Here is a 27,439-nt window from a genome sequence, read left to right as displayed (position 1 = left end):
AATTTTTTTAATGTAAAAAAACCACAAAAACGGATGGATAGAACCGTAGGACAAGTGGTGAAAGCAAAGCTATACAAAATCTCACACAGAAGCATACACATACACACTCACAAAAAGAGGAAAAGGGGAAAAAATAATACATCTTGCTCTCAAAGTCCACCTCCTCAATTTAGGATGACTCGTTGTCTATTTAGGTATTCCACAGATGCAGGGCACATCAAGTTGATTGTGGAGCTTTAATCTGCTGCTTCTGAGGCTTCTGGGAGAGATTTCCCTTTCTCTTTGTTCACACAGATCCGAGGTTTCAGCTTTGGATTTGGCCCCGCCTCTGCGTGTAGGTCACCGGAGGTTGTCTGTTCTTCGCTCAGACAGGATGGGGTTAAAGGAGACGCTGGTTCGGGGGCTCCGGCTCACTGAGGCCTGGGGGAGGGAGGGGCACGGATGCGGGGCGAGCCTGCGGCAGCAGAGGCCGGCGTGATGTTGCACCAGCCTGAGGCGCACCGTGTGTTCTCCCGGGGAAGTTGTCCCTGGATCCCGGGACCGTGGCAGTGGCGGGCTGTACAGGCTCCCAGGAAGGGGGGTGTGGATAGTGACCTGTGCTCGCACACAGGCTTCTTGGTGGCGGCAGCAGCAGCCTTAGCGTCTCATGCTTGTCTGTGGGGTCTGCGCTTTTAGCCACGGCTCGTGCCCGTCTCTGGAGCTCCTTTAAGCAGCGCTCTTAATCCCCTCTCCTCGCGCACTGGGAAACAAAGAGGGAAGAAAAAGTCTCTTGCCTCTTCGGCAGCTCCAGACTTTTCCCGGACTCCCTCCCGGCTAGCCGTGGTGGCACTAACCCCTTCAGGCTGTGCTCACGCTGCTAGTCCTCTCCCTGCGCTCTGACCGAAGCCCAAGCCTCAGCTCCCAGCCCTGCCCGCCCTGGCGGGTGAGCAGACAAGCCTCTCGGTCTGGTGAGTGCTGGTCGGCACCGATCCTCTGTGCGGAAATCTCTCCGCTTTGCCCTCCACACCCCTGTGGCTGCGCTCTCCTCCGTGGCTCCGAAGCTCCCCTCCTCCGCCACCCGCAGTCTCTGCCCGCGAAGGGGCTTCTAGTGTGTGGAAACCTTTCCTGCTTCACAGCTCCCTCCCACTGGTGCAGGTCCCGTCCCTATTCTTTATTTTATTTATTTTTGCTGTGTTGGGTCTTTGTTTCTGTGCGAGGGCTTTCTCTAGTTGCAGCAAGCAGGGGCCACTCTTCATCACCGTGCGCGGGCCTCTCACTGTCACGGCCTCTCTTGTTGCGGAGCACAGGCTCCAGACGTGCAAGCTCAGTAGTTGTGGCTCACGGGCCTAGTTGCTCCATGGCATGTGGGATCCTCCCAGACCAGGGCTCGAACCCGTGTCCCCTGCATTAACAGGCAGACTCTCAACCACTGCGCCACCAGGCAAGCCCCCATCCCTATTCTTTTGTCTCTGTTTATTCTTTTTTCTTTTGCCCTACCCAGGTACGTGGGGAGTTTCTTGGCTTTTGGGAGGTCTGAGGTCTTCTGCCAGCATTCAGTAGGTGTTCTGTAGGAGTTGTTCCACGTGTAGATGTATTTCTGGTGTATCTGTGGGGAGGAAGGTGATCTCCGCGTCTTACTCTTCCGCCATCTTCTTCGCCAAGCCCATTTTATTCTTGAATATTTTTAACTGAGTCCAGTATAATGAAGGAAACTTCAAAAGGTTATGTTTCTAATTTTTTAAAAATGCTTTTTTAATTATGAAAGTAAATATTTTCATATATAGCTACTATATATACATAGATGCATAGGTAATAAATATATACGCATGGTTCTAAAATTCAGACGACACAGAAATGGGAATTCCCTGGCGGTCCAGTGGTTAGGACTTGGCGCTTTCACTGCCAAGGGTCCGGGTCCTGTCCCTGGTTGGGGAACTAAGATCCCGCTAGCCGTGCTGCTCGGCCAGAAAAGAAAAAAAAAAGACACATAAATGTATGGAGTAAAAAGTAAATATCCTTCTGTTTCCTATTCCCTGGGTATTCGGCTGTCTTCCCCATGGACCACTGCTCTCACTGGTGTGAGGGTCCTGACAGGGATTCCATGCAGATAAAAGCGTGTGTGATGCGTGTACATATGTGTATGTGATTATATTCTTTGTATATGTACAAAGGTACATAAGTGTGTAGAATAAAAAGTAGATATCCTCATACGTACGTTTTTGCACAGTGTCTCTGAAGATAAATTTCTACAAATGAAATTGCAAGGTTTAAAGGGTCTGGGCAGTGTTAATTTTGATTTTTAGTGTCAAATTCCCTCTAAGATTGTACTCGTTTATCCTCCAGTCAGCAAGCAGTGCACAGTAGCGCTGCTTTCACCACACCCTCTCTGTTGAACTTTTTTTTTCGGTACGCGGGCTTCTCACTGTTGCGGCCTCTCCCGTTGCGGAGCACAGGCTCTGGATGCGCAGGCTCAGCAGCCATGGCTCACGGGCCCAGCTGCTCCGCGGCATGTGGGATCTTCCCGGACCGGGACACGAACCTGTGTCCCCTGCATCGGCAGGCGGACTCTCAACCACTGCGCCACCAGGGAAGCCCTCTGTTGAACTTTTTGATCTTTTCCAATCTGATAGCTGAAAAATACTACCTCACTATAGTTTTTAATTTGTGCTGTCGGCCCTCCGTGTCAGTGAGTTCCGATGTGGAACGGCCTTGAACATTGGAGGACCTTGGTGTCTGGTCCCGGAACTTAATAAAACATGGACGGTACAGATTGACATGGGATTTGTGCCTTTACAACCCATTCTAGCTCATACTCTTTTTTGCAATGACATACACTGTTGGTTCATATACCTACCATATATATATGAGGCTGTGGAAAGCAGAGGCTTTTTATTTATCTATTTTTAATTTTGACTGAGCAAAAGAAGAAAGAGTAGCTCTTCAGCCCTTCCTCAGAGGAAGTATTAGTTCATGGAGGGACTTTCAGTCAGCATTTGTTTTGTTGTAACATGTACAGTGTTACCCTGGAGAAAGGGGCCCTGGGGTTGTGCGTTATCAGGAGGACATGTTTCTCCTTCTCCTCCCCAGAGAACGTGATGTTTATCTTATCTGAAGAGGTCTGGGTAAGGGAGCATTCTGATCAGCCATTTAGGCTGACCTGTGTCACAGTCTTTCAGAAACAAAGGTGTCCTTTTTCTCCCTGACAGGCAGCCTTGTTTGCAGTCCACAAACTTTTTGAAGAGGAGTATGCTCCCCGGCCTATCCTTGTAAGTTCTCAAATATTTGCATGATGAATTTTGGTTTTTATTAATACTGTCATTTTGAGGGTGGGGCTTTTGTTTTCCTGCCATGGAACTATTGATAGTATCTTTTAGGAACCAGCTTCTTGCTTGGTTCACCTCCCTTCTTCCACCACCTCTAGATCAATAGCAGTCTTATTCGTGGAAATGTACAGAAAATGAATGTAGCGGTGGTTTGTGGAAGGCAGGCTATTCCAAAGAAGCCTGGCTGAACTGGTCCCCCAAAGCCAAAGGCTCACTCTCATTAGGGCCCGAGGGCAGATGGACTGGTGTGCTGACCGTGAAGCATCCAACACCAGAGACAGCATGCTGCCAATTCATTAACGCAACAGGCAGGCCCCCATTGCTTAGTGAGAATAGAATAGAGTCAAACAGGGGTGTTAGATGAACCAGATGTTGAACAGCAGGAGACCAGGATAACCTGAGGTATCTGTGGGGAAGTCTTCTCCAGTGGGACTGGAGGTGTGAATCCTAAAGCTTTTTTGGACACTGCTTTTGTCTCCGTGACTTTCCCTTTTCTCTGTTTCTGTGGCTTTCCAACCCCTCCCCTGGGCACTTTGCATTCATCTGTTCTGACCGTTAAAGAAAACAGTGCTGCCTTGGAGTTTGAGTGCCACAGTTCTCTTCCTTGTAAAAAAACAAAGGAAGTCAGCTTGCTCATTTTATTTTGTTTCTGTGACTGTATTCATAACTCAAGTCTATGCTGTTGGCAGAGTTTACTTTGTTCAATTCAGATTTCAGGGACAATTGTTGATAAAAGTGGGCGGACTCTCTCTGGCCAGACCGGGGAGGCGTTTGTCATCAGCGTGTCTCATGCAGACCCACTCTGGTGAGTGATCATTCTTTTCTGACTCCATTCCTTTTGGGGGGATCTCTTCTGATGACTACAGACTGTGACCCAGGAGGGGATTGCTTCTCTATATTTCTATGGTACCACTTGCATGAGATGTTGTCTTTCCTTGAAGTACATTCTGACTGCCCTGAGGACGTCAGAAGACACTGCCTAAATGGGTCGATTTGAGGGAGGGGGAGAGTTCTCATACGCCCTGGGCCCACCAGAAAGTTGCCTTTTTGTCTGTAAGTGTCCCCCTTATAGTTTAAGACTGGCTTGGCCTGCTAACAACACTTTAAATCTATTATCAGCACTTAAAAATTTTGCAAGGTGTTTTCACTCCCTGCTTGTGGAACAACCAGAAGTAGTGTAGTTTGAAATAAGGTGGGAATTCTAAAGCTCAGATATTTATCTTTAAAATTAACATGGCTTTTACATTCTAGTTTGTAACATCTCTCTATTTTTCTGATCAAAATGGTTTAAATTCTGTACCATGAGTGAGATGGAAGCTCCAAGAGTCTATACAGTTTCCTCCTGTGCCTTTTCCGAGCACGTTCTACTCCTGCCTGGAGGCCATGCCTGCCCTGCAGGGTCACCCCGCCACGTGAGCCTTTCAGACCCATCTCTAGGGTCCTCTCTGGGGACCCTTCCCTCTCTTACCAGCCCAGGTCGATGTTCTTCTCAGAGCGCTCTATTCACTGTTATTAGAGCCTTGGCCATAAAAATAAGAGTCATAGATATTTATTGAGAGTTTGCTGTGTGCCAGGCTTGGTTCTAAGTGCTTTATGAGAGTTCTTTCTTTTAATTTTGGCAACAACACCTTGAGGTAGCTTCTCCTCTTCAGATCTTTTGCTTATTGTTTTAGTTGGGTGGTTTTCTTATTGTTGAGTTTGAAAAATTAAAGAAAATATTTTGGATACTGCATGTGGTTTGCAAATATTTGTTCCTAGTCCGTGGCTTGTCTTCTCATGCTCCTAACCATATCTTTTGCGGAGCAGAAGTTTGTAATTTTAGTGAAGTCCAGCTTATCATTTTTTTTTCTTTCTTTCTTTCATGGATCCTACTTCTGGTGTTGTATCTAAAAACTCATCTCCAAACCCATGGACACCTAGATTTTTCTCCTATGTAATCGTTATATATATATTTATATCTTTAATAGTTTTGCAACTTGCAATTAGATCTGTGATCCATATTGCGTTAATTTTTATGAAAGATGTAAGATCTTTGTCTAGATTAATGTATTCAGATGTGAATGTCCAGTTGTTCCAGTACTGTTTGTTGAAAATACAATCCTTTCTCCATTGGATTGCCTTTGCTCGTTTGTCAAAGATTAGTTGACTGTATTTGTGTGATTCTGTTCCTGGACTCTATTCAGCACCATTGATCTGTTTGTCTGTGCTCTCTCATCAATACCAGAGATTCCTTTAGCTTTCCAGTGAGTGTTGAAGTCGAGTAGTACCAGTGCTTTGACTTTGTTCTTCTACAGTAGCTAATTGTATTAGCTATTCTGGGTTGTTTGCTTCATCATGTAAACTTTAGAATCAGTTTGTTGATATCCACAAAATAACTTGCTGGAATTTTTACTGGCATTTTGTAAATGTATATAAAATTGGGAAGAATCGACATCTTAACTATATTAAGTCTTCCTGTTGATGAACATCGGATAGAGCTCCATTTATTTAGATCTGCCTTGATTTCTTTCATCAGAGTTTTGTAGTTATACACAAGTATTTCATTTATTTTGGTGCCATTGTAAATAATGTGTTTCATATTTCAAATTTCAGTTGCTCATTGCTGGTATATAGGTAAACAGTTGACTTTTGTATATGAAGCTTGTGCTTTACAACCTTGGTTCTAAGAATTTTTTAGATGATTCTTTAGAACAGATAGTCTTATCTGTGAACAAAGACAAATTTATTTCTTCCTTTCCAATCTGTATACCTTTTATTTTCCATCTTCTCTTATTGCCTCACCTAAGACTCCCAGCATGATGTTTAGCAAGAGGTGAAAGCGGGCATCCTTGTCTTGTTCCCGATCTTGCGGGGAAAGCATCTAGTTCTGTATCATTAAGTATGATGTTAGCTATAGGTTTTTTATACACCTTCTTTATCAAGCGGAGGAAGTTCCCCTGTATTCCTAGTTTACTAAGAGTTTTTATCAGGAATGGGAGTTGGGTATTTGTTTGTTAAATAAACTTTTTATTTTGGAATAATTTCAGATTTACAGAAAAGTTGCAAAGATAGTACAGAGAATTCCCATATGCTCTTCATCTAGTTTTTTCTAATGAGACATCTTGCATTAACTGTGGTACTTTCGTCAAAACTAAAAGTATATTACTATTAACTAACTCCTGACTTTATTCTGGTTTCAGGTTTTTCCACTAATGTCCTTTCTCTGTTCCAGGATCTAATCTAGTATATCACATTGCACTTAGAAATCATAGTAAAAGAAAAAAAGTAAAATGTGAAAAAATAAAAGATGACATAGTCCTGTCACTTCATAGTTAATTCTTGAATTCCTGAAGACTTCAGCAGCTCCCACTGAGTGTGATTTTGGAGGGGTTTTAGCAGCTCTGCTTTGATCTATTTTATTTTAGTCTGCAGTAAGTTTCATTTGCAAAACAGAGAGCCCCTTGGTTACAAATTAATTTATAAGAGGACAAATTCTAAGTGCAAGGTCACGTTGCAATTCAGTTGGAGCAACGACTGAGTCTTGGTCTTCAAGACCCCCGAAGTGGCTTCCATGTGCCATTAATGTTCCTTCTACCTCCAAGATTTTCCTTTTTCTTTCTCTTAAGTATTGCTTTCCAGTGTTTATTAGCAGTGGTAGTTTGCAGACATTTCTGTTTCATGGTATACCATTAACTAAACGGTGAACTTATTTAAGGAGTCACATCCGTAGGCAGCATCTAATGTTGGAGACATGGGCAGAAATATTTAGTGTTGCAGGGAACTTCAGTGAGGTGGCTTTGACTGGAGCTGAATAAACTTGCTTTGAATCAGGAGACTTACTATCTGCTTGGTTTTAAATGTACTCCTTTCTTTATCATAACTTTTTATATGTATAAATATTTAGAATAGAAGAGGGTACTTCTAATACCTTCTTTTTATTTTTCCAGCATTGGATTAAATTGTGCTCTGGGTGCAGCTGAAATGAGACCTTTTATTGAAACAATTGGAAAATGTACAACAGCCTATGTCCTCTGTTATCCCAACGCAGGTGTGTGTTTCAAGGGAGTCACACATAGGAAATGCAAATACACAAGACCTGGGTAGATAGGGTAACAGATCTGGATTAAAAGAGTTTGTTTTGCAGGTCTTAGTATATAGTTGACTTTCAATAGGAATTTTCTAAATGAAGAGTATTCGGGTCTAGACCACTGTTTCCCTCTAGACTTGAAGGAACAGTTTGGCTCAGCCTGAAAGGGTCAGAAGTGGACAGAACTTGGGGGCATGAAGCCTAGTCATAACTTAGCTGGCCAGAGCCTTGGAATTGGTGACAGTCCTTGCCATGTGGACGTGGCCAAAGAGATGAGTGCAAAGAACGTGAGAGAGCCCTCTTCTTTGTTCCACTGTATCGACAAAAGAGCCTGTTACTTTTCTCCTTTTTAAAAGTTAGGACTTAATGGTATATAAAAATTCCTAAGATAAATGTAGACAATTTTCAGACTATCCATTTAATATTGGTAATCCATTCTGGGTTAACCAGATTTCCTGGTGAATGTTTCTGAGCACCAGTTAACTACTTGGGGCTAAAAATCATTTTCCAGCCTTCTTTCTCCAAATATGTACATTTTAATGTGCAGTAAATTTTATTTCCCGCCAGGAGTAAGATAACTGGAAGGGGATAATAAATAAAACAGGAAATTGCAAAATTAGATGCTAAAGTCTTACTTGAGAGGAGATGGGTTGTGTTTTGCTTGTTTTTAATTGCATGTCTGGTGCTCATTAGTTCAAAGCATGTGTGGTACTCTTCCAACCCCTACCCCTAGGCGTCTAGGAGACAAGAATGAATTTCCTATACAGAAAAGGGAGGGATAGGGGTAGGGAAATTCTGTCTCATGTAGTAGTGATGCTTTTCTTTCAAATAGAAAAGAAATAATGGATGTTTATTTTCCTCTGTGATTTTATTGTTGTTGTCTGGTATGGAGTCTCTGTACTTATTATGTTTAATGTTAAGAATTCTTACTTGTTTTTGCAAGTAATCACGATTTAATTATAAATATTTTTCTAACATTTTAACCTAAAGCCTTTACAAATACTATGTCATTTGTTAAAGTAGTTTCCAGTAATGGCTGAAATATACTTTCTTAGGTCTTCCCAATACCTTCGGTGAATATGATGAAACTCCGCACGTGATGGCCATGCACTTAAAGGTCAAGAATCCTCTTTCACTTCGTTTTTAAGAGATAGAGAAATGGAATTTTTGATTTAGAATATCTAGAAGTAGACTTTTCCCCTAAAGAAATCCCAGTGTATATATATAAAAAAAAAGCTTAAGATGAATTAAAATGATGGAGGCAGAGGGAGGGGCTCACTGTCAGCATCCTTCTCCACAGTGGGTACTAGTGGCTATTGGGAAATTCTCAGAGAGGTCCAGCCCAAACTAACTGAAACTCGGCTCTCCTCTACAGCCCTCCCAGGTGGTCCCCTCCACCCCGCAGACTGCTGGGTGGAGTCTATGTCTCCTAGCTCCCCACTGTCACCTCCCCCATTCTCCTTCTCTCACATACACCTCCCATCTTTGAATCCCAGGTCACGAAACCATACTACCCATGACCCTTCCTTATCACTAACCCCTGGATCTCTTTTCCCTCATTCCTTGAATTTTTAGCTTCTGGCTTACCGACATTCTCTCCTAAACTATTTCTCATTTAATTCTTATGTTTTCAGTACCTTATGTAGATGCTCTTTTCAATACTCTGACTTCTCACTTCCTTGACTTCCTCTCTCTCGGTTATCTTGTGCTTCTTTCAAACAAGCTGTGGTTAAACTCCAGCTTTCAAACCAACTGTGGTTGAACTCCAGACCTGCACTGTGCAATATGTGTAGCCACATGTGTAGCCTCTACCACATGTGGTCATTGGAGCACTTGAAATGTGGCTGTTGTGACTGAGGAACTGAATTTTTAATTCTTTAAACATTTGAATTTAAATTTAAAAACTGAATACGTATTATTGGAAAATGCATTACTTAGCTCCCATTCATTCTGCTCAGCATATGGGTAAAAAAAAACTTTATTGTGATCAGATAGGCAAATATCTCATTGCATTTCATAGTATCTGAACTGGTCTCTGCTTTTAACCTTATGTCTAAGGCTTATCAAAGCTTGATATCTAGAGTTAAGTATGTTTAGCTCTCTTTTAAATGGAAAATTAGTTATTCAGGAAATGCAGATTTTCTGTTGAATTGGTAGTGGTGAGCTTAGAATTCAGATGAACTCTCTGAAACTTTTTCTTTTCCTAAATGCAGGATTTTGCTATGGATGGCTTGGTCAATATAGTTGGCGGGTGCTGTGGTACGACACCAGATCATATCAGGTGATAATCCTTTCTAAGTATTTTACCTTTTGTTATGGGATGAATTGTGTCCCCAAAATTCATAGGTTGAAGCCCTAATCCCCAATTCCTCTGAATGTACCTGTATTTAGAGGTAGGGCCTTTAAGGAGGTAATTAAGGTAAAATGAGGTCATATGAATGGATCCTGATCCAATGTGACTGGTGAGGACACAGGCACACACAGGAAGGGGCCATGTGAAGACCCAGGGAGAAGGTAGCCAGCTACAAACCAAAGAGAGGTCTAAGGGGAAACCGGTCCTACTGACACCTTGACCTGAGACTTCTAGCCTCCAGAACTTGAAGAAATAAATTTTGCTGTTTAAACTACCTAGTCTGTGGTATTTCGTTATGGCAGCCCTAGCAAACTAAGATACTTTATATTATGAAAAATTCCAAAAATTTAAGTAGAAAAATAATAAAATGAACCCCCATGCACCTATTGCATAGTTTCCATAATTTTCAGCATTTTGCTATTCTTATTTTATTTATTCTCCAACTTTTTTTTCCCTTAGACTATTGTAAAGCAAATCCTACATATCTTTTTTTTTAATTAATTTTTGTTGGAGTATAGTTGCTTTACAATGTTGTGTTAGTTTCTGCTGTACAGCAAAGTAGATCAGCTATACGTATACATATATCCCCTCTTTTTTGGATTTCTTTCCCATTTAGGTCACCACTGAGCATTGAGTAGAGTTCCCTGTGCTATATAATATGTTCACATCAGTTATCTGTTTTATACATAGTATCAATAGTGCATATATGTCAATCCCAATCTCCCAATTCATCCCACCTCCCCTTCCCCCTTGGTATCCGTACGTTTGTTCTCTATGTTTGTGTCTCTATTTCTGCTTTGCAAATAAGATCATCTATACCATTTTTCTAAATTCCACATATATGCATTAATATACGATATTTGTTTTTCTCTTTCTGACTTACTTCACTCTCGGTCCATCCGTGTCTCTGCAAGTGACCCAATTTCGTTTCTTTTTATGGCTGAGTAATATTCCATTGTATATATGTGCCACATCTTCTTTGTTCATTCATCTGATGATGGACACTTAGGTTGCTTCCATGTCCTGACTATTGTAAATAGAGCAGCAATGAACACTTTGGTACATGACTCTTTTTGAATTATGGTTTTCTCAGGGTATATGCCTAGTAGTGGGATTGCTGGGTTTTGTGGTAATTCCATTTTTAGTTTTTTAAGGAGCTTCCGTACTTTTTTCCATAGTGGCTGTATGAATTTACATTCCCACCAACAGTGTAAGAGAGTCCCCTTTTCTCCACACCCTCTCCAGCATTTGTTGTTTGTAGATTTTTTGATGATGGCCATTCTGACTGGTGTGAGGTGATACCTCATTGTAGTTTTGAAGCAAATCCTAGATATCTTAACACTCTACCTTTAAATACCTGAATAATATTCCAGTGCTCAAAGAGGGACAGCCGATATTTCTTGTGGGCAAATACCTGCCTCCGCTAGATTCTCTCATGAAAGGAAGAGACAATAAGCAACAAGCACCTTGAGGTCAACAGGAGCGTCTTCACTCGCCTGACACAGTCACTGCTTAACCCACGTTGTAGAGTGAGGGCATGAAGGAAGGGGGTGGGAGACAAGGGCATGGCGAAGGGTGTGTTTAAGTCCCTGCAGTTTCATGGTTTATAAGAAGATTGGAAAGATTGGAATTGAGTGGAATAAAACACAGTTGAGGACTGTTTGTATTTGTTTTTTTTCCCTAGAGTGACTGATGATCATATTTTGAGCCAGTCTGCTTGCATGCCTATAATACGTTCACTGTACTGAACTGCCTAATGTTGCACTGAGTTTGTTGACTTCCATGATAGACTCTATGAAGAGTCTCTATAATTTTTTAAACATAACATCTTTTAAATAATATCTGAAAGTTATCAGTAGTTGAGGATAGCTTATCTTTGGATCTCTTTTTGTTTTTAAGATTATCTCCTTCTTTATAAAAAGAGTTGTGTTTTTTGTTTTTTAATATTTTTATTGGAATATAATTGCTTTACAATGGTATGTTAGTTTCGGCTTTATAACAAAGTGAATCAGTTATATATATATACATATGTCCCCATATCTCTTCCCTCTTGCATCTCCCTCCTTCCCACCCTCCCTATCCCACCCCTCTAGGTGGTCACAAAGCACCGAGCTGATCTCCCTGTGCTATGCGGCTGCTTCCTACTATCTATTTTACATTTGGTAGTGTATATATGTCCATACCACTCTCTCACTTTGTCACAGCTTACCCATGCCACTCTCTCACTTTGTCACAGCTTACCCTTCCCTCTCCCCATATCCTCAAGTCCATTCTCTAGTAGGTCTGTGTCTTTATTCCCATCTTACCCCTAGGTTCTGTTTTTTTTTGCGGTACGCGGGCCTCTCACTGCTGTGGCCTCCCCTGTTGTGGAGCACAGGCTCCGGACGCACAGGCCTAGCAGCCATGACTCACGGGCCCAGCCGCTCCACGGCATGTGGGATCCTCCCGGACCAGGGCACGAACCCACATACCCTGCGTCGGCAGGCAGACTCTCAACCACTGCGCCACCAGGGAAGCCCTCTTAGATTCCATATATATGTGTTAAGCATACGGTATTTGTTTTTCTCTTTCTGACTTACTTCACTCTGTATGACAGACTCTAGGTCCATCCACCTCACTACAAATGCTCAACATCATTAATCATTAGAGAAATGCAAATCAAAACTACAATGAGATATCATCTCACACTGGTCAGAATGGCCATCGTCAAAAAATCTAGAAACAATAAATGCTGGAGAGGGTGTGGAGAAAAGGGAACACTCTTGCACTGTTGGTGGGAATGTAAATTGATACAGCCACTATGGAGAACAGTATGGAGTTTCCTTAAAAAACTACAAATAGAACTACCATACGACCCAGCAATCCCACTACTGGGCATATACCCTGAGAAAACCATAATTCAAAAAGAGTCATGTACCAAAGTGTTCATTGCAGCTCTATTTACAATAGCCAGGACATGGAAGCAACCTAAGTGTCCATCATCGGATGAATGAATAAAGAAGATGTGGCACATATATACAATGGAATATTACTCAGCCATAAAAGGAAACGAAATTGAGATATTTGTAAAAGAGTTGTTTTAAAAATACCTGTGTGTGTGGGTTTGTGTGTGTATGTCTATCTATCTCTGCATATATATTTGCTGCTTTTACTTTGCCATTCACATACTCATTTGGGGGGCAGTAGAGTGAGCAGTTCATTCTGGTCCTGATAAATTTAGTAGAGTAGCCAGATTTTTCCAGGCTGATCAGAAGACATATTTCATCGAAGCTGATAAGGTTCAAAAGAGTATGAATAATTAAAACAAATTTTTAGGAGTAATAATTTTGGAGTTTCAGTGATGTATTACTCTTTACCCTCCTTACCATATATGTGTGCTTGAAAAAAACAGAGCTAAAGGATTTAATTTCCTTCACTCCTGGCACCTCCTCTCCTATTTGCTTTCCTTCTCAACAATGAAGCCTTTTTTTCTTTTAAATTACCATGTGGATTTGATGGAGTTAAGGATATCTTCAGGTTGGGAAGGGGTGGAGGAGATTTGCTATTAGCGTTTGTGCAAACCATCATGTCTGTAGGTTCACATCTGTGAGCACAGAACTTGGTACAATCAGTGCACAGCAACGGGGCAGATACAGAAATGTTAAAGATTATAGATTCATTTTCTGCATTACTGAGAGAACTGAAAAGCACAGTTGCTGCTTTACATTTGGAACTAGGTATATAATTATATTAAACAGACTTAATTTCATAGGTGGAAATTAGTTTAATTGAATTTTGTTTGGATTTAATGGATATTGTGTTTTCTTTTTTAACTCAGAGAAATTGCTGAAGCTGTGAAAAACTATAAGCCTAGAGTTCCACCTGCCACTGTTTTCGAAGGGCATATGCTACTGTCTGGTAAGTCATAAAGACATGATTTTTTATGATTTCAGAAATCGTTTGTAGATTGTTAGTATGTTTAGTCTACGTGGTAGTGATATTTCTGCCACAGAACTTGTTTATTAGGTCAAAGAAGTGTACATATTTTTCCTGGTACTTAAATGAATTCTAGTAAAGGACGCTTTGGTTTTTTTTAGGGGTGAGAGCGGGAAGATACTGACTTCAGGGAAATGTGAATGAAAGCACAGGTAGTGGCCTTGGTCAAACGTATTGTGCACTGCTTTGAAAATGTACATAGGCCACAGCCTAACACTTTTAATCATCAGATTTGCTGCTAGTTCCTAAAAAATCTAGCCCAGGCTTAAGGTTTTTTAATGATGGTAGCCTCTTCCTAGAAAATTTTGTTTGCTTCTATAACATTATTGTCATGCTCTTATGTTGGCTGTGTGTTTAGGTTTTACAAAGAGTTGTGATATATTATTCTGTTTTGTTCTCAACAGCCCTGTGGAGTAGGCAGCTTCCCTTTTTCAGAATGAGCTCTGATATTCACAAAAGGAACATTAGTAAAATAGATTATCATGCCAACTATTAGAAAAATAACTTTAAATTTTATATTTTTCCCATAATACTTTAATGATGTATTCTTAGATAGTATCTTTAAGCAAAAAAAAAAAAAAGTGTATACAGATTTTGAGAGAACCTGCAAATAGCACACATATGGCATTATGCACCCTAATAATGGAGAATTTAATGTTTCTCTAAATTGATGTATTTTTGTTCCATATGTTCTCCTAAGAAAAATGAAATAAAATGACAGTGAAATAAAATAAAAGTGACAGCAAAAGTAATACCCACTTTTCTCACTCAGAACATATTGTATAGAATTACTCCCAGTGAGTGAAAATAAAGTTGGGTTAGAAATATGCCTCTTCAGGCTACCCTTCTTTTCCTTTTATACTCTAGAAGCTGGGATGAGATTAGAAGAAGAGGGATTTGTGATTTATGACACACTCCCTACCCTGAAAAAGTGGCTTTTGTCAGAGAAAGGTGTGGTAGGATAGTTTCTTTTAACCTTAGATCTTAAAGCTATTAATTGACTTCAGCCAAGGACTAAGTTGAAATTGTTAGCCTTTGCCAAAATGGAAACATGAAAGAACCATTTAGTGATGATTTTTAAAGAGTTTATGTGTAAGAATGAAAGAATTCTTTCTTCTGATTTGAATTTCATGTGCTATTTCTAAATTGTTTTAAAAATCACCTTCAATCAGATTTTAAAAGAATGGCACCAAATATACTCTTTTTAATTGTTCTTTTATAAATTGCAGACTTGAGAACAATGTAAATTTTTTTTAACTTATTTATTTATTTTTTAATTTTTGGCTGCGCTGGGTCTTCGTTGCTGTGCGCAGGCTTTCTCTAGTTGCAGAGAGAGCAGGGACTACTTTTCGTTGCAGTGCAGTGGCTTCTCTTGCTGTGGAGCACGGGCTCTAGGTGCTCGGGCTTCAGTAGTTGCAGCACGTGGGCTCAGTAGTTGTGGCTCGCGGGCTCCAGAGCGCAGGCTCAGTAGTTGTGGCGCACGGGCTTAATTGCTCTGCAGCATGTGGGATCTTCCTGGACCAGGGCTTGAACCCGTGTCCCTGCATTGGCAGGCGGATTCTTAACCACTGCACCACCAGGGAAGTCTGAGAACAATGCAGTTTTTGTGTCAGATACTTCACATTCATAATAGATCAGAAATGCTTTGTGTGAAATACTTTTAGGGCAACACCACAGGTTCTCTTCACCATTTAAATGCTGGCAGCCCTGCTTGTCTTCCCTGGGAACCCCAGGGTCTGACTAAGGGTCGACATGGAGGGGAGGGGCTGTGAGGATGTTACCAATGGGAAAGTAAATCACAGCCCAAACTGGAAAGTGATAGTCTTCCCAGTTGGGGAACAGAAGACCTGGAATAGTTTTGTAATTATCTATCTTCATTATTTTCCTCTCCCTCATGTCTGTTTCTTCCTCAACCAATGCTTTGGGAAAGGACTCAAAAGCCATTTCCTTTTATTAACAAGAACAGCTGGTGCTAATTTTATAAGCTTGATAACGCTTATCAATGTTACCTAGTCTCATTTTTACAGTAACATTGTGAGGCAGATACTTCTGCTGTCTCTATTTTATAAGCTTAGAGGCTCTGCGAGAAGTGCCCCAGAGTGTGCACTGAGTCGGCTGTGCAGGGCTCAGACCCTAAGGCTGGCTTCCCGAGAGCCTGCTTGTAACCATCTAGCAAGACTTCTGCTCCTAATACTGTAGATACAATGAGTAGAACAAAACCAGTTAAAGGCCTTTTCCTGTAGCGGTACTGTATGCTGCATGTTGCTTTTTTACCTCAGTGTAATGTGTCCACATTAATTATCTGATATTTGCCCCTAAATCAGCCTGTAATAGTGGAGATGATATTGTCCCTTTGCAAATAAGGAAGGAGGAGCAGAAAGCCCAGGTGGCTTGCCCAGAGTCAGCCATCTCCCAGGGCTCAGCCCAGGTCCTTCCTCGTGACCCTGTTAGGCCTTGCTGGTTACTCGTTCTTGGCTTCTGGATCAAAGAGACGAGATAAAGCTCTAAACACACTGTTGGTGGGATTAAGAACGCTTGCTCCATCAGGCTTCAAGCCGATGTCTGAATGGACAGCTGTAGAGCAGTCCTTAGATTCTAACTTCATGGTTTTTGCCCCAGGCTCTTGGTTACATAAGAATATGATGATAATTTTTCCTTGTTTCTCAGAGCTGATATGATTCAGCTCTTGAGAGAAATTTGCAATTTAAAACCCTGAAATATTTCTTCTTTTGAGAGTTCTGGTTATAAACATAGAGCCTTTTGTTGTGTTTAAATATCCCTAGGGGGGATGGCCATGACCCTTTTTACACGTTGGGTCTCCTTAGCTAGTCAGACGGGCTGTGGCACAGAAACTTCTTTTCTTTTTCATGAAAACATTTATTTTCTGTCTGTCTCATGTCGTTCAGAAAATTTTCAAAATGCTTCTCCTTTCAAGGTCTAGAGCCCTTCAGGATCGGCCCTCACACCAACTTTGTTAACATTGGAGAGCGCTGTAACGTTGCAGGATCCAGGAAGTTTGCTAAACTCATCATGACAGGAAATTATGAAGTGAGTATCTAAATAAGACCCTCGAGGCATCTGCCAGGCTTTTGGCTAAGACAGCACGCAAGTCAAACAGCTCTGCCTTTGATAATCATTAGCAGAGCTGCTGGGAAGTGTGAGAAGAACGGTAGAGTGTGTTGGTAGCTGGCAGAGCTGGTGGGAGGATGAGGCTTCGAAAAGTCATAGCTGCCCTTGTCAATATTTTTCAAAAAAATTCATCCAGGGTATGAAGTGGGATGAGATGGGAGGCACCCAGGTTCTAGCTATTTCTGTTAATAGTGAAATACATTTAAAAATTTGAGGATACTCTGCATTTTGGCTTCTCACAAATCTTTCCAAGAAAAGGGAAAGCCAAGACAATTCCTATTCGTTTCCTCATGACCACATCAGACACTGACTAATGTGGTATTATTGATTCTGTTCACTGTAAAATAAGCTAAACAAACATAAAGCTTGCAAGGTAGTTTCACCATAGGATTCTTAAACTTGGTCACTGTAAGGATGAGCAAAATTTAATCCAAATAGAGCTCACTCTAAAAATCTGGACAAATTTGTTTTTCTTATGCAAATACAAAGTTAAAAATGGAGGAACCTGATCTGAGCTTTAATGATAGCCTTTGCAACCTTTAGGAAATAGATCTTCCAGCAACCAGTATCGAGGCAGACTTAGTTCTAATCACAAAGAAAGGGCTCATTTATTGTCCTTTATGGACTTGTTAATGACTGCTCCGTGGCCTCCCTCAGTGATCTCTTCTGCAGGTAGGTCAGTAGGGCCTGGTTACCTGGTTCTGACAGTTCCTGTCAGTCCTATTCTCTTCGTTCCCACTGCTGCCTAGCCAGCACGTGCTGCTGCCATGGTCCTCCCCAGTTTAGAAGCTTTCACGGGGTGGCTTTTTTTGCACATGGGATAAAACCCAAACTCCTTTAGACCATCATCCACATAGACACCAAACTGCCTTCCATCCTGATCTGTCATCTGAACATTCCAGGAGGCTTGCTTCTGCCTCCAGGCCTTTGTTCCTGTTTGTTCCCTTCTGCAGTCCTGATGACCCTTCATGGTTGTTTAGGGGTCTTCAGTTGGCAGTATTTCTATTTCTGTTTTGATTCTTAAGACCATTCTGTGGTGTCCCTTTCAGCTCTCAGATATGATACGTTTGCTACTGAGAGCAGACGGCACTTTAGGAAGAAGCAAACAAGTCGGAGTGATATCTGTCACCTTATAAGGTTTTACTATTGAATATATGCCAGTCACTGTGCTGAGCGCTGTACAGCATTGCTCGTGTCATCTTTACAGACCTGTGAGATAGGTGCTGCTATTATCCCCATTTTACAGGTGTGCAGCTGGAGGCTTGGGGGAGGTTAAACCACTCGCCTACTGTTTGAGAGCAAGTGGATGAGAGACCCTAAGTCCTCAAAGCCCATACCCTTCACCGCTCTGCTGTCTTGGCTTGGAGGACACGGGAAGGAGGCCGGGAAGTAGGAGGGGGTTGGGGAGGAATGGCTCCTCACTGGATTCCAGTTCCCCATAGTTAGTGACCCCTCAAGGCTCTGTGGTTAAGGGAATGACCTGAGAGAAGGTTCATTCCTGTCTTTGTGCCCAACTTGTACACCTTTAAACAAATCACTTCATCTCTTGGAGCCTATTTGGGAAGGTTGGACTGCTGAGCTGTGATTCTGTGGCTCTTCTGATATAGAAAGGTCAGGCATTGGCATCTATGTTGCGTGTCTTTTGACCCCTGGTCTAACCAGGTCGCTTGCTATCCCCCCTGTGCTCCCTCCAGTCCATTTCCCAGGGGCAGCTGAAGCTGCTCCCTCTCAGGTAGCTTTCTCCACTTCAGTCTTCAGAGATCTTGCCCTTCCTGGTGTTTAGGCAGGACATTTGACTCGTACGTTGTATGGCAGTGCCCGTAGCTTTTCATGTGCTACATCATATACCCCCAACTAGATGAAAGCCCTTCAAGAACAGGGACTGTGACTTATACTTCTTTTTATTCTTTATGGTATTAATATTTAACATACTGCTGATACCGAAAACATTTTTTGCTGAATTTTATTGTGATCCTTTTTCTCTGTGTAACCTTGTGTCATTATGAGTGGTCTTTCCTTGCGGCCTATGCCAAAGTGTCTCATGCCTATTCTTTTACAGTGATTGCTAAAAATTTCTATTTGGTTTCTTTGGCTAAGAAAAAATTAGGACAACATCAGAATCGACAGTTGATTTTACCCCTGCTTATTTTACGACACTATGAAGTGTGCAACAAAGACTTAAAGTCTCTGCTGTGCCGGTCAGTTAGAAAGCCTTATTGAACATGTCTGTTTTGCCCAGTATTGTTCAAATGAGAGTGGGAGATACCTAAGACCTTTCTAGATTTCCAAACGCTTAAAATCTATTTCGGAGAATAAGCTAATGCTCGTGAAATTGTGAGGAAATGATCATGTAATACACCATGTGATAATGTTTATAATAGTTACAGATGTTTAGAGGCAGCCGGTCATTGCGGAATAAGCAGTGTTTCCTAAAGTATGTTCTCTGGAACACTGATCCTACAAGATATTCCTTAAATGACCGTAAGTGGGAAATGCTGTGTATTGTATCTTGTCCTTGGAGATTTATGGTGTATAATGGTGTATCAAAGGATTTGAAAATCCTTTTAGCACAGAAGAAGTTTATTTATACGCCTATTTCATGTAACTTCTATCAACAGCCTACAATGACTGCTTTGCGTGTTTTGGCAAACACTGAAGAGTTAGATAAGTTTCGGACTGTTTCTCTAAGGACTTTTTTTGGAGGAGATGGGACTTGAGCTGGATCTTAAACAGTACAGGAAGGAAGGGGATTGTGTTGGAAGCAGAGGGAACATCATGTGTGACACAGAGGTGGAAACAGATTTGGCTGGGTGGAGGGTGCTGGGAGTGGGCGATGGGTGAGAAGTTCAGTTGCATGAGAAGATGGGGCAGGTCCCAGAGGGCCCGGAACACCAGGCTGAGGGCTAGAGGCTCTTTGCAGGAAGAGTCGAGCTTCGCTGGGTTCTGAGGAGCGACCCGCTGTGATGGAAGCGATGTGTAAGAAAGCTTCATCTGGGATGGTTGAGAGCAGACTCAGGGTCGGGGGTGTTGGCCAGGCAGTCTAGTGGGATCTAAAAGGACTGCCTGCTGGGGGTGGTGAAGGACTACTTTTGTCAGCCTTCTCTTAGTCACCCTCTCCCAATGCTCGTTCCCCTTGAATTCCATCCTCAGGAAGCTCTGAGCGTTGCCAAAATGCAGGTGGAAATGGGAGCCCAGGTGTTGGATATCAACATGGATGATGGCATGTTGGATGGACCAAGTGCAATGACCAGATTCTGCAACTTCGTCGCTTCCGAGCCTGACATTGCCAAGGTCGTACAAAACCTTGATTCTTCAAGGGAGTTTACATGTGCTGCTCTGTCGCTCATTTAACTTTGTCACTTGTCCCTTTGTCTGTCATGTCATACACTGGTTTTCTGTTGTCCTGTGTTGAAAGCCCAGTGGTTTCTGATTGTCAGTTTTCTCACTTAATGGCAGCCTTTCGATAGAAACCAGACTTTAGAGAGAGATGTGACTTCAGGGTGGCTGTTTCCAAGGCTTCTGGAGTTGGTCACAAGGATTGACTGAGTTTCCTCTGATGTCTGGCTAGGCTAAGAACCAACTTTTCATGTCTCTGAAGGATATACTTACTGTTCTTACTGAATCATTAGTTCTCTTCCTGTCACAGACAAGGGAACTCTGTTAATCCTTCCTTATTGCGGGAAGAAGAGACCTTTTTAGGTTTATCAGAGTGAGACAGACTTATAAAACAAGATTAAATCAAGGTGTTAATGTCAGCTTTTACATTTGTTCTTTAAAAGATGAAAGTTAATTTTTGTGTCCATCTTTTCAAAAATTTTAGATCGATTCTAAAAACTTTCAAAAGTCTCACTTCACTTCTCTACCATTGAATTTGTGATGAGGGGTGATTTTTGAAGTTGGTTTTATTGTTGGTGGTGTTGTTTGAAAGACACCTCCTATAGTGCTTTAAGAGATAGGGCTGTCATTTTTTTGTTAAGCTTCATTCAGCAAATGTGTAAGTTAGAAGTCTTGTGGTAAGCAGTGAATTACATTAACCTGTCCTTCATTTGTCTTCAACTCCTCACTTAAAAGCCTCCACGGTCCTCTGGGAGTAAATATTTTGCAAATTTAAGGTGCAGAGAAGCTAAATGACTTGTTCAAAGTCTGAATCAGACGGGGAGCCCGTGAAATGACTTCAGTGCTTTCATTCTGATGTTTAGCTGTGATCTTTTGAGTTATCAGTTTCTGGCCCATGCATGGGGTCTCTTGTGAGACTGGAATTACTCCAAGTCTTTTGGGATTTAGGAACAAGGGCTTAAAATCAGATTAAAATCGTATCTCTGTCACACTACTGTTATTTGTTTCTTGTTTCCCTAAGGAAGAAAGAGGGAATATCTGGGGGTCCTTGGAAGGGGATTTGTGGTAACTTACAGTCTTTCTGTGATCACCTTACCCTTCTGACCTCAGGTGCCCTTGTGCATCGACTCTTCCAATTTTGCTGTGATTGAAGCTGGGTTAAAGTGCTGCCAGGGGAAGTGCATTGTTAACAGCATCAGCCTGAAGGAGGGAGAGGATGACTTCTTGGAGAAGGCCAGAAAGATTAAAAAGTTTGGAGCTGCTGTGGTGGTTATGGCTTTTGATGAAGAAGGACAGGTGAGTGATTTCTTTTGCTCTCGCTCCATTGTGTTACACAGGCTTAGAGCAGTGGAAGAGAACTGAGTCCAGAACAAATGTGTTTACCATATATATCATATGTGTGTGTACACACACACACAGAGGCATACCTCAGAGATACCACGGATTCCGTTCCAGGCCACTCTAATAAAGCAGATATCACAATAAAGTGAGTCGCATGAATTTTTTGGTTTTCCAGTGCATGTAAAAATTATGTTTACACTATACTGTAGTCCATTAAGTGTGCAATAGCATTATGTCTAGGAAAACAATGTACGTACCTTAATTAAAAATACTTTATTGCTAAAAAATGCTGACCATCATCTGAGCCTTCAGGGAATTGTAGTAGTAACATCAAAGATCACTGACCACAGATTACCATAACAAGTAGAACAATAATGAAAAAGCTTGAAATATTGCGAGAATTACTAATACGTGACACAGAGACATGAAGTGAGCAATGCTGTTGGAAAAATGGTGTCGATAGATTGCTCGAGGCAGGGTTGCCTCAAAGCTTCAATTTGTAAAAATGCAGTATCTGTGAAGTGCAATAAAGGCCAGTAAAATGAGGTATGCCTGTAGATATACATGTGTGTATGTGTGTATACACAAGTACATACACACATGTGCATACATACTTATATATATATGTATACATATATATGTATGTGTGTGTGTGTATATATATATATATATATGAAAATTACATAAGACACAATAAGGTTTTTACATCAGTTGAGAAAGGAATTATTCAGTAAACGCTATTGGAATAACTGACTCTGCATTTGGAAGAAAAAGAGCCCCATTTCCCACCATATCCCAATATAAAATATACATCAATTAAAGATCTAAATGTAAAAAAAATCTAAAGAATATATGAGAAAATATTCACTGAAACTTGGGAAGCCAGAAAGAAAACTGATAGACTTATTTACCTAAAAATGTAAAACTTTGTATGACAAAAGATACGGTATTATTTGCAGCATGAGTAATAGCAGTGGGTTAATATCCCTACTCTGCAAAGAGTTTCTATAAATCAGAAAGTAAAATGCCCTAATCAAGTCAGTAGAAGAATGAACAAAGGAAAAGAACAAGTGATTTTTAGAAAAAGAAACACAAATAGCCAATAAACCTATGAGAAGTTACTATACTTACTAATAATTATATTTCTATAAATAAAAAATGAAGCAATAATGAAATATTAGTTTCCTTTATCAAATAGAGGAAAAAAGGGGAAAAATTGAGAAATGGCAACTCCAATGTTTTCTGTGCCACAGAATCAGGGAGAGGCGATGGGAGGCTTCAAACACAGTGATTGTTTAACCTGGGTGATGGGTGTGTGGTGATTACTGTATTGTTGTTTTATAATGTTATAAATACTTTCATATCTATTCCATATTTAATTTGATTAAATATTAATTTAAAAAAATCCATACCTTATAATTCAGCCTTCTTCTGGGAATCTTTATTAGGTTGAGTATGTGTTCATATTCATTGTAGCACTGTAGTAGCAAAACATTGAGAAGGCTCTAAATGTCCATTAATAGGGGAATACTTAAATCTGCCTACATGTCATATAGAATACTGTGTAGCAGTTAGAAAGAATGAGGTGATGGAACCATGTCTAGAATATATGTATGTACATATACATATGTTTGTATATATGTGTGTGTGTGTCTCTCTCTCTCTATATGTATATATATATATATTTTGGCCACGCCATGTGGCATGCAGGATCTTAGTTCGCCAACCAGGGATCAAACCTGTGCTCCCTGCAGGGGAAGCACAGTGTTTTAACTACTGGACCACCAGGGAAGTCCCTAAAATATATTGAAAAGTAAAAAAACAAACAAACAAACAAAAAAACAAGTGGCACGATCCTGGTTTTATTTAATAAAAAAGGATTTATATGAATATATGTGTGTCTGTAAACAGAGAAAAAAATTTGGTTGTTAACTGGAGGGTAGAGCTGAATTGACTTCTTATTTATATAATTTATAAGTGGTGGGGTTATATGTTATTTTTCTTTTCTTTGTTTTCTCATGTTTTTGAAGTAAAACTGTTTTTAACAGAAGTATCTTATTTTTGTGCAAAAGATGTATTTTCTCCATGAAAAAAATTCACATAGTCCAGAAGAGGACAAAAGAGAGTTAATTTTGATAACAAACATGTATTGAACCTTTAGCTGCACCAAGCAAGCACACTCACATGTTAAATCAGTTTTTCTTCCCAACATATAAATGTTGGGTATATATTATTATTTTTGTATTTCATGTGAGTAAGCCAAAGCACAAAGACTTTACCTGACTGTTGTCGTGCTCGGATTCAAACCCAGGAGATCTGGGTCTCTGCTAAATGGTTGGGTGAAAGAATCCAGGGTGAGGCTGTCAGGGAAGAGTTGGCTATTTTAGAGAAGGTGGTCTTGAAAAGCCCCTCTGACGGGGAGATGTTTGAAAACCTGAATAAAATGAGAAAGCCACGTGGCCTATTAGGGGAAGAGAAGAGGTTCTAGAAAATTGAAGATTTTGTATGAACTGCTGTTCTTTAACTCTTGCCCTGACTCAACAAAATGTTGACGTCTTCCCGTCTTAGTAAATATGGATTAAACTCCATCTTTTATGGTTGCATTATATTCCAGTATGTATGTTTTACTTAGTCTATTATTGCATAAAATTGCGATTGTTTCTAAAATTTTAGTAGGATGAACAGTGGCCAGTGAATATACTAATTCGTGCAGCCGTTTTCCTCTCGTAGAGTGATTTTCTTAGTTCATAGAAGTGGTCAAAGGCTGGGTCAAAGGGTGTGCACATTTGACATTTTAACACACATCGTTAAATTGTCCTTCTGGAAAGTTGTATCTAGTCATCTTCCGCTACTAGTTCAGTGTGGTAAGACCATTTGACATAATTTTTATTTTTACCAAAGGTGTATATGCAGATAGTGAAAGAGACAAATAGTTCTTTTTATGAAAAACAGAAGCCTTAAGCCTCCAGGTCCCCAGAGGCAACCACTTACAAGTTAGCTGATTCTTGTATCATTTACCTCCTTAACTTCAAATTACAGTTTTAGTTATTATTTGTTGTCTTTCTATACTGGCTAAGGATTTAACTTTTTCTCCATCTTCTACTCCCCACTCCACACATCTTTACTTTTAATCCCCCCGTCCTTCCAATATAGTTAATTTCAGTTGTAACTGTTTTTGGCACTTACATTAAGCTGTGTAGAAGCTGAGCCATGTAGTATACCATGATTCCTTTTCCTTTCCTGCACCCTCTTTCTTTTCTGTGAAGTTAATACCTATCTTTGCATTTGCTTTGCTTCTTACGTATTTTCAGACTGTTCCCTAGTTGTGTAAATGTCCAATATCCAGTGTATCCAAAGACACTAAGTAGACTGTTGTTTTAATTTCTTGAAGAATTATCTCTCCAAGTCTTCTGACATAATCTGGAAAGGTTGCTCAGTGGGCCAACCGCACAGCTGTCACTGCAAGATATCCCTCCCCATCATGTGGACAGTTCTTCTCACCTCTCTCTTAGGTGTTTAGATCTCATAATTTCCTCATTCTTGGTTTAATCTCTCATTTAGTGAACTGTATCCTCTGGTTAGCTTCTTATGAAAGAAGACATGGCAGTAAATATTTTTGAAACCTTTCATGTCTGAAAACGGCTTTATTCTACTTTTATACTTAATTAACAATTGTGTGGGTATAGGAGTACAAGCTTGAAATTATTTTCTCTATGTTTTGAACTCATTGATCCATTGTCTTCTAGTTTCCATTGGTATTGGTAAGAAGTCCAGTGCTATTCTAACCCTTGATTCTTTTTGTGAAACCTATTTATTGTCTCATTTTCTGGATGCTTCTTTGATCTTCTGTGTCCATGGTATTCTGAAATCTAGTGATTATGAGCCATTCCTTGTGCTGGGCACTCAGTAGGCCTTGTCAGTCAGGAAACTTAGAGCCGCAGTTGCAGGAAGTTTCCTTGAATTGTTTAGCCTCTCTTGGCCTGTGTATTATTCAGAAACTGGATGTTTTAGAAAGATCGCCTAATTTTCTTATCTTTTCCCTCCTGTTTTTCAGTGCTGACATTTTGTTCTACTCTATGTGAGATTTCTGCATCTGTGTTTATGTCTGCTTTTTCCAGGAGCTCTTTTTTGTTACCTAAATGTTCTTTTTCAAATTTCTATAGCAGCCTGTTATTGTTTAATGGAGGCAGATGTCTTCTCAAATTCCTTCAAATATATCTTGAGCACCTAGTATGTGCCAGGCCCTGAGGAGATAGCAGGGAACAAACCTAGTCCCTGCCCTTGTGCAGTTTATGTTCTTAGGGGGCAAAGGGAATAAGAAATGAAAAAACATAAAGATACACACACACACACACACACACACACACACACACACACACACACACACACACACACACACACAAACCCCTGGATGGTACTGAATACACTGAAGGGATATGGAAGGGATAAGCGTGATAGAAGTACCAGGATGAGGGTGGGGGATGCTCTTTTATATAGGATGGTTTGGGACGGAACAGAGGGGAGAAGAGGAGATTGAGAAGTTCTGAGGTTAAAAAGGCAGCTGCGGGCTTCCCTGGTGGCGCAGTGGTTAAGAATCTGCCTGCCAATGCAGGGGACACAGGTTCAATCCCTGGTCCAGGAAGATCCCACATGCCGCAGAGCAACTTAGCCCGTGCGCCGCAACTACTGAGCCTGTGCTCTAGAGCCCGCGAGCCACAACTACTGAGCCCACATGCCACAACTACTGAAGCCTGCGTGCCTAGAGCCTGTGCTCTGCAACAAGAGACGCCACCGCAGTGAGAAGCCTGCGCACCGCAATGAAGAGTAGTCCCCGCTCGCTGCAACTAGAGAAAGCCCGCGCAGCAACAAAGACCCAACACAGCCAAAAAAAAAAAAAAAAAAGGCAGCCACCAAATCTCGTGAAGGGCCTTGGAGACCACTGTTAACACTTTGGCTCTTCCTGTGAGTGAGCTGGGAAGCCGCTGAAGGGTTTTGAGCAGAGGAGCGACCATGGTCCGATTTATGTTTCAAAACCACTCTTGTTCTTCGGGGAGAATGGTCTGCGGGGCCAAGCAGAGCCACTGGAGGTTGTTGCTGTAGCGCAGATGAGGGATGATGGTGGCCGGGACCAAGGCGGGAGCAACAGAAAACGTGAGGAGTCATCCATTTCTAGATGTGTCTTTAAGGTAGAGCCAGTAGGATTTGCCTTCGCGTTGGTTGTGAGCCGTGAAAGGAGGAGGAGTCACAGATAATATTCAGCTTTTCGGCCTGGGCGTCGAGGTAGGAGGGCAGTGAGCAGCCGATCTGGGACGGGCTGAGGAGAAGTTCCTGTTGGGACGGGCCGAGGAGAAGTTCCGCTTTGGCTGTGTGTTTCCAGTGGTGTGCTCAGGATGTGGTTGTGGAGATGAGTGTGGGCTTCATGAGTGTGGGCAAAGTCTGGCTTGAAGATAGGATTGCCTTACTTGGGAATTATTTCTTCCTAGATGATATTTAAAGCAGTGAGATTGACTTCACCAAAGGAATGACAGTAGAGAAGAGGCCCTAGGACTAAGCGAGTCTTGGAGCCATAGTGCTTCGTGGTCAGGGAGAAGAGGAGACGCCATCAGAAGAACTTGGGAAGGAGCGGCCTGTTTGGTAGGAGAGGAACCAGAGGGGAGAGTTCACCTGGAAGCCATGTGAAAAGAAAACTTCTGGAAGGGCATGACGAGCTATTTTAAAGAGCTGTGGGTAGATCAGGGAGGAGGAGATCAAGAATTTACCCTTGGATTTAGAAATGGGGTAGTTTATGATCTTGCTGTGCTGTTTCCAAGGAGATGAAAGCTTAATCGCAGTGGGTTCAAGAGAGAAGAGGAGAATTGGGGGCAGCAGGTATAAACCATTTTGGGGGAGTTTTGCCAGAAAGGGGAACAGAAATAGGGTGGAAACCAGAGATGGATA

The 27,439-nt window shown here is 41.3% G+C and overlaps 1 protein-coding gene across 3 annotated transcripts in view; it reads left to right on the top strand.

Moving 5' to 3' along the window:
• Positions 1–27,439, top strand: part of MTR (5-methyltetrahydrofolate-homocysteine methyltransferase) — a 95,111-nt gene that overhangs the window by 25,687 nt on the left and 41,985 nt on the right. For all 3 annotated transcript variants that reach the window (XM_082854597.1, XM_082854598.1, XM_082854596.1), the window contains exons 7-15: positions 3,186–3,245; positions 4,013–4,107; positions 7,229–7,329; positions 8,424–8,485; positions 9,582–9,649; positions 13,539–13,618; positions 16,632–16,744; positions 19,976–20,116; positions 21,272–21,457. In XM_082854597.1, the coding sequence (XP_082710723.1) occupies positions 3,186–3,245; positions 4,013–4,107; positions 7,229–7,329; positions 8,424–8,485; positions 9,582–9,649; positions 13,539–13,618; positions 16,632–16,744; positions 19,976–20,116; positions 21,272–21,457 (906 nt within the window). The remainder of the gene's footprint in view (positions 1–3,185; positions 3,246–4,012; positions 4,108–7,228; positions 7,330–8,423; positions 8,486–9,581; positions 9,650–13,538; positions 13,619–16,631; positions 16,745–19,975; positions 20,117–21,271; positions 21,458–27,439) is intronic.

Source organism: Leucopleurus acutus, assembly GCF_964270905.1.
Source record: "Leucopleurus acutus genome assembly, chromosome: 14".
Taxonomy (NCBI): domain Eukaryota; kingdom Metazoa; phylum Chordata; class Mammalia; order Artiodactyla; family Delphinidae; genus Leucopleurus; species Leucopleurus acutus.
Note: the sequence above shows the minus strand (reverse complement) of the source record. Positions and strands in the feature narration are given on the sequence as shown.